Source organism: Alosa pseudoharengus, unplaced genomic scaffold (genome assembly GCF_046254945.1).
Source record: "Alosa pseudoharengus isolate Yale_2024_CS ecotype anadromous, Long Island Sound unplaced genomic scaffold, YU_APseudo_1.1 YU_APseudo_1.1_scf_10, whole genome shotgun sequence".
In the NCBI taxonomy this organism is placed as follows: Eukaryota; Metazoa; Chordata; class Actinopteri; order Clupeiformes; family Clupeidae; genus Alosa; species Alosa pseudoharengus.
Genome location: NW_027468565.1, coordinates 23,605,469 through 23,613,134, shown reverse-complemented (window position 1 = coordinate 23,613,134; position 7,666 = coordinate 23,605,469). Strand labels below are relative to the sequence as shown.

Here is a 7,666-nt window from a genome sequence, read left to right as displayed (position 1 = left end):
ACAGAATCCTTTTGGAAGTACAGCAAACACATGGTTCTTCTGAACTCAAATGTAATGTCAAATGCATCCGCTTACTCAATTTCAAAGAAAATACAGGTCCATGTGGTGTAATACTGACGCTATTTCCAAGATATTTCCACTCGACCTCTAATTGGCTATTACTTGTTGCTATCACTGGTTGGTCAGACGTGAGTATGGTAAAGTGGGGTTCACATTGCACAGTCTAAAATAAAAAAAAATATTTGGCGACACGCCATTAATTCACCTCACTGTGTGTTCACTGTGTGCTCTGCGTGTTCACTAATTCACGGATGGGATAAATCCAGAGACCAAATTCCTTATATACGCAAGTGTACTTGGCCTAGAAACTTAATTTACATGATTTTTACATTTACATTTTTGGAATGGTCCTTAATCGCATCTCGTTAGTGCTGACAGCCCTAAATTAGACAAATTGAATTGAGTTGAATTGAATGAATTCAATTCAGCTGTCTGCTCATGGACTGTTGAAACTTTTAATGTGAGATAGGTTAAAGACGCAGTCAGGGATTATGCAGGAAGTTGCGTTTGTTTGTGTTTATGTTTATGTTTAAATGTATTAGCAGACGCTTTTGTGCGTAAAACTGTACATTATATTTTAACCAAGGACCAAATGAAACACACCAGTGAGGTAGCTCACCTCCACCTCCAGAAGAAATTCCACGCAGGGTTTCATTTTTGTTTGGGGGAAGGCTGCCTCCACTTTGTTTGTTTCCAGTTTTTTGAGCCTTGACTGCCTACAAAGACAAACTTATTTTTTACAGTGCACTCATGGAATGGGCAGCTTGCGTTCGTGAGGAGATGATTGCTGAATGTGACAAAACATGTTATGGGCTTAAAATCGTGTAAAATCCCTGACTGAACCTTTAACTTTCTGTCTATAACTTCCGCATCACGAGCTAACAAAGGCAGCCCGGAGTTGGAGGATGCACCAGCGTCACATAAGTCTGGTCTCTGGGAACATTTTGGATATAATTTTATTTTACCTATTATGACAGCGGAGAGAAAAACGGTAGAGAGAACTGTGACTGAGTGCAAGCATTGTGTAACACGTATTTATTGATGGGTTTCATCAGGTCCCTTTCCACAGGTGTATTAATCAAGCACCATGCAGTCTGCATTGATAATCAAGGTGCTTGATTTTATACACCTGTGGAAAGGGACCTGATGAAACCCGTGAATTGCTTGTGCAGGCCCAGAGGGGCTCATAGGGAGCTTTGTGAGTATAACGTATAACTAACGTTTTGGGCCGGTCTGAATGTTATGGTTAAATATATTGTTTCTGAAGTTCATTTGCTGTGCCCGCGCGGCACTTCAGCAGCCTAGGTTGTGCAGTAGCAGCCCCTTACTCGCTGTTTCCCAAATATTAACAAAGTAACACTCACAAACTGTTTTGAAGTTGCAACCAAGTCTACATTTACAATAATTAGGCTATATGAGCGGCCCCTCCTCCAGTGACACGGCTCTGACAAACTCTTATGTATGCAGGGGAGACATGTAGTAAGCTAGTAATAATTCATTTTACTGTAAGGTAATAACCCCAGAACTCAAAAGCCCTCGAAAATAAAATATCATTAAAATGTGAGTTGGGTCCTCCTCAGATAGAAGATGTAACGTTCAGTTTCAGTGAGCAAATAGCCCTGTTCAGAGAAACTAGAGGAGCGTTCAAATTTGACAGAGACAAGAGAGAAAGTGCGCATTTACAGGGCTTGTCACTGTTATGTGGTAGCCTAGAAGCTATCTTGCATAGCTCGAGTACGCTACGCTATGTGTAGAAATAAAATATTCCGTAATATTTCAGTCAATCTTCGTGTGCTAAAAAGGCACAAAAGTTCCTGTAGATGGCAGTAACACATTCTACAGTACTTTGTTGGCAAATAAATGAAAAGCATGTTGAAATCATCAATGTCTCAATCAAATCTTGCTGTATCAAAATCTCACCTTTCCTCAGAAATGGTCTCAATGATGTGCTTAAAGTCATTCTTTCAGTTTGTGCATGATTAAATTATATACTGTAAGTATTTTTAATACTGTAGCCTAAATGGAGGATAATTAAGCTATATATCATATGCTGAAGTATGATATCTATGAAGTGTTAAAGATTATAAAACATGCCACCCCTACTGTCTTCCAAATACATACTTACATCTTTCGCATCCAGGAACATTTTATAGAAAATGTGACAAGTCACAAATGACACTAGAGAAGGAACAAAATATGCTCTACATTTGTTCTTGACCAGGTACACTACTAGACACAGATGGACTTTATGACGAGGAAGTCAGTTCACCAGAGAGTCTCCAAAAGTAAGTTATAGACACAAACACACACAGTGAAAATCATTAAATATATGCAACAGATGTGCATAAACCATGAACCACAATATTAATATCATTTACTAGTCAAGCTGGTTTGTTTGTAACATGAAACAATTTATTATTTGTTATGTATTAACACATTTGATGTTTTTTGTTAATTGTGTTTTCATCTTGACCAGTGCCATTACAAAATGTAAAAAAGAAAACTTGACAGTGCATTGTGAAAACGGTGTGATTGTTTCTGACCTGAACGCAGGGTGATGGAGAATGAGGAGGCGAGGAAAGAGTACTTAGTCTATCCCAAGAGCAAAAACCAGTGCCACAGTCAGAAAGGCCGGAAAATACCACTCAAAGGCAACGGCAGGAGGATCGATTACATCCTGTACCGCGAAGATGGCTTACAGCCTGAATGGAAAGTGGTATGTACTCCCCCATAAAGGTCTGTTGCAAAGCATAATGGGAGGATGAAGGTGAAAGTGCTTTGGTACCTACGTAGAGGCATAGGGAGCAGTAAAACAGAGAGGTTCTCAGAAAAGAAGCATGCTCTCACAGTTAACATCAACTACATAGAGAAGGAACTGAGACTGACCCTCTGCAGAGGGCAGAGTCTCAAATGAGTCTGATCCAGGAGCCTGGAGGCCAGAGGACAGGCTTGTACTCGCTGATTAAAACACCAAACCCTCATTAGATAGGCTTGTACTCGCTGATTAAAACACCAAACCCTCATTGAACAGGCTTGTACTTGCTGATTAAAACACCAAACCCTCATTGGATAGGCTTGTACTCGCTGATTAAAACACCAAACCCTCATTGGATAGGCTTGTACTCGCTAATTAAAACACCAAACCCTCATTGGATAGGCTTGTACTCGCTGATTAAAACACCAAACCCTCATTGAACAGGCTTGTACTTGCTGATTAAAACACCAAACCCTCATTGGACAGGCTTGTACGCGTTGATTATAACACCAAACCCTCATTGGACAGGCTTGTACTCGCTGATTATAACACCAAACCCTCATTGGACAGGCTTGTACTCGCTGATTAAAAAACCAAACCCTCATTGGACAGGCTTGTACTCGCTGATTATAACACCAAACCCTCATTGGACAGGCTTGTACTCGCTGATTAAAACACCAAACCCAGAGGACAGGCTTGTACTCGCTGATTAAAACACCAAACCCAGAGGACAGGCTTGTACTCGCTGAGTAAAACACCAAACCCTCAGGACAGGCTTGTACTCGCTGAGTATAACACCAAACCCAGAGGACGGACTTGTGCTCGCTGATTAAAACATCAAATCCTCATTGTAACCCATGCCTAAGAGGTACTTACAGAACGATGAGGCCCGGTAAGAGACACAGGAGATCTACAGAGAGGAACACCTGACTGGCTAAGGGTGGACTAGCACTGCCCCCTGTCTGTCATCTTTTGGATTGATTTTTATTATTTGTCTATCTTTTCAAATGAGGGAATAGTTGAAAAATAAAAACGCCTCTTGATTAGGATTGGTATAGACAGTGTGTGCAGCTAAAGGAAAAGGAAATGGCTTATTTTTTTTAATATAATTTTATTTATTTAATTTCATCACACCAGTACATAATTATTTAACCCACTTCAGCATGCTCATATTTTACCAGTGTTCTTCTTATTTTACATATATATTAATTTCCTCACACTCCAACATAATCATACACATATACACACATTTACATACAGACAATCACTCAACCCACACAATACAGACAATCACTTACCCCCGACGCCCCCACATCTACATCCAGACACCCACACACACACTCATCTCCACACACACAGTTCCCCATCCATATCTGTCCCATCCCCTCCCTGTCCTTGTACTCATTCTTTTTTATAAAGAATCATAAATGTCAATGCCATACATTACAAAATTGTCGTTTTTTATTTTTGTCCTCATACATTGCTTTTTCAATATTTAAGTAATATTTCAGTAGTCCTTTCCATTCTTGCAGAGTTGGAGCCTGAGAGTCTTTCCAATGTTTTAAGATTAGTTTTTTGAAAACCAAAGAAGAGAGTATAACCTGCCACCCTATCGGGTATCTCAGGTGGTCAGTTTTATGTAAAATACACTCCTGGGCTGTTAATTTAAAATCTATTTTACTTATATCAGCCATCCACTTTTGAATTTCCATCCAAATTTTATTTACCTTCTCACATTCCCAGAAGGCATGTATAATTGTATCCGTTTCAGTGCCACACTTTAAACATAGAGCAAAGGACAAGGAATCAAATTTCTGAATTTTGTATTTTGTATAATATATTCGTGTCATAATCTTATATTGTATTAGACGTAGGTTTTCATTGATAGTCACACTATTTGTAGCATTTAAGCACTCTTTCAAACTGTGTTTGTATTAGTGATGTTAAGGTCCTTGTCCCAACCCTCATATATTTTATGTAATGAATAGTTTCCCCATTTGTGTTTTAATCAGGCACTCATATACTTTACCTATCAGTTGTCTTTTTTCTCCTGGATTCAACAATATCTGCTCTACTGCTGATGGGCTTGCATCATAATTGAAATCGAAATGTGCAATTGTCCAGCTTTTTAGTTGTAAATATCTGAATATTTCCTTATTAGTTAAATTGAAACTGCTCCGAAGCTGTTCAAAGGGCATTATTTCATTTTGTGATATAATATCTGAGAAAGTGCAAATTCCTCCTTTTTTCCAGGACTGCCAATTTATTATTTCATTCTGAATTGTAATGGAGGGATTGTTCCATAGGCATGTTTTTTTTTTGGTATATTGATGCATTCTCCCATAATGTTTTTAATTTTTTTCCACGCCCCTAATGTACTATTTATTACAAAATTAGAATTTTTGATTTTACGCTTAGAGAACATTGCTAAAAATAAATTGTCTGGTTTAAGTAGATGGTTTTCTATGTTTATCCAAGGCTCATCGGTTCTGTTAACAATTGAATCTATATAATAAGCTTGAGCTGAATAATAATACAACTCCATATTTGGTAAGTTTAAGCCTCCTTCTCTTCTGGTGTTCTGTAATAGTTTTCTACTAATTCTATTGGGCTTATTTGACCAGAATGAACCAAAAAGTTGATTTATGATTTTAAAGAAATCTCTTGGAGGCCTTACCGGTACTGTCTGGAAGATATATAAAAACTTTGGTAACCATATAATTTTGATCAAATTAATTCGACCTATTAGGTTTATTGGCAAGTCTACCCACTTGTCTACATTATGTCTCAGTTCATTGATTAAAGAGAGATAATTATCCTTATATAGTTTTGTTTTGTTAGAACTTATATAGCATCCCAAGTATCTGATTCTTTCTTTTTGCCATTTAAACTTTAGTAATTCTTTGTTATTAGGCATCTTCTCAGTTATTGGCAAAAGCTCTGTTTTTTCAACATTCGTTTTATAACCTGATATTTTAGAAAATGTATCTATGATTTCTAAAAGGTGGGAAATAGATTTATCAATCTTAGTTAAATACAGCATAAGATCGTCTGCAAACAAACTGAGTTTATAACTTTGTCCACCCACCTCCAAACCACTTACCTCTTTTGATTGACGAATTTTCTGAGCCATTGGCTCGATAGCCATAGCAAATAACGTTGGTGATAATGGGCATCCTTGCCTTGTCCCTCTTGTTATCTGGACTGCATCAGATAGGATCCCATTGGAATATACAAATGCTATTGGTGACTGAAAAGGAAATGGCTTATTATTAGTAAGTAAATGGGTATTTATTATGAAGTTACTCTTTCCACTCTCTTTAAAACCAGTGGAGCTGTGAATATGACTGTCCCTCAGGATTGTCTAGTGTGCAATACGGATACACTTTTGAAGGGAATTGAGTTGGAAACAAAAGATGAAAGGAATGCAGAAAATAACCTTATTCTCCTGACCAGAGATCTGAGGAGTGGAAGGTATTTAAGATGTAGGATTATTTCTGCTGCTGATAGTGGAAGTACAGTGTTTTTGAGTGTGTTTTGGGTGTTAAACAGTCCACACGAGGTCCTCAGTAATGTCTATGCCAAGGTATGTGAAGCTGGCAACCCTCTCCATTTATTTTTAGTGGAGTATATCTGTTGATCTGTTGTCCATTACCATTTCCTTTATCTTGCTGATGTTTAGTGTTAAACACTGTGCCTGGTCTTCTACCTGTTTAAGGTAGGCTTTTTCACGGCCTGTTGTGGATTGGTCTTGGATATACTAACCCAAGGTGGCTTATTGCATTTGAGTCACTGTGCGACTGAAGCTTTTTTGATCATGTTAATGAAATACCGAAATACTCCTTGACAACTGGTGGAATCCACTTTTTCATTGACCACTGTCAGTTCATCCAGAATATATATTGTTCTTAGAATATTTTATCATGATCTGTAATCTGACAATCTGTACTCCCTGACCTCCATGTGATGTGTGATTTTGTCGCCCCCTGCAGGACATTGAGGAGTTCAGCTTCATCACACAGCTGGCTGGCCTCACTGACCACCTGTCTGTGGCCATCAGACTGGCCGTGGCCACCGGCGAAGAAGAGCCGTAGGAACAGACAAACACACACACACACACACACACACACAGAGACAGACAGACACACACACGTCCTTTGACACCACAGAGGACAGAGTGAGCACCTAGCCTACGGCCCATGGTGCTCCTCATTGCAGGTTCCCCTACAGGTTCACTGACAGCAATTCAAACCATTTGGCCCTTTAATGAACAGGTGCAAAAGGTTGTGTACTCTACTCCAGAGGACGGGTGCAATTAAACAACCTTTTCTGTTAAATGGGATAGTTTACACCAACAAAAATCAAATCTCATGACTTTTCCAAAACCTTCAGTGTATTTTATGAATTTTACGTGTTTGCCCAGGTCTTATAAATGGGATTTTAATATCATGATTTCTCCATGATTCCCATGGCTGTGGGAAGCCTGCTAGTTGACTGACGACTCTAAGATAACCACACCATCAGAACCCAACCACACCACACACACACACACTGCCTTGTGAGTGTATCCTCACAGAGACTAAAGACACAGATACTCTCTTTTGTCCTTACTGAACATGTGATCTTTTTGGATCTCATATCTATATGGATTTATAACAAAATAGTAATAGTTTATAAAAATGGCTGAATGATTTCCTGTACTTTACTTTATTGAATTGTATGTCAGGTTTGTGTGTTAATGCCGTTCAGATATGTAATAAATGGGTGTGGGGCATAGAGAGAAATGGGTGTGGGCCGTAAGGGGTGGAGTTCTGTGTTGTCATGACACCTCTCTGTGTTGTCATGGTTATG

General features: G+C 38.7%; 1 protein-coding gene across 3 annotated transcripts in view; it reads left to right on the top strand.

Moving 5' to 3' along the window:
* The window catches only part of smpd3 (sphingomyelin phosphodiesterase 3), a 19,125-nt gene extending 12,208 nt beyond the window's left edge, over nucleotides 1-6,917 (top strand). For all 3 annotated transcript variants that reach the window (XM_076301123.1, XM_076301114.1, XM_076301106.1), the window contains exons 6-8: nucleotides 2,282-2,345; nucleotides 2,614-2,776; nucleotides 6,808-6,917. In XM_076301123.1, coding sequence (XP_076157238.1) covers nucleotides 2,282-2,345; nucleotides 2,614-2,776; nucleotides 6,808-6,909 — 329 coding nt within the window. In that variant the 3' untranslated portion in view covers nucleotides 6,910-6,917. The remainder of the gene's footprint in view (nucleotides 1-2,281; nucleotides 2,346-2,613; nucleotides 2,777-6,807) is intronic.
* The last annotated feature ends 749 nt before the right edge of the window (nucleotides 6,918-7,666 follow it).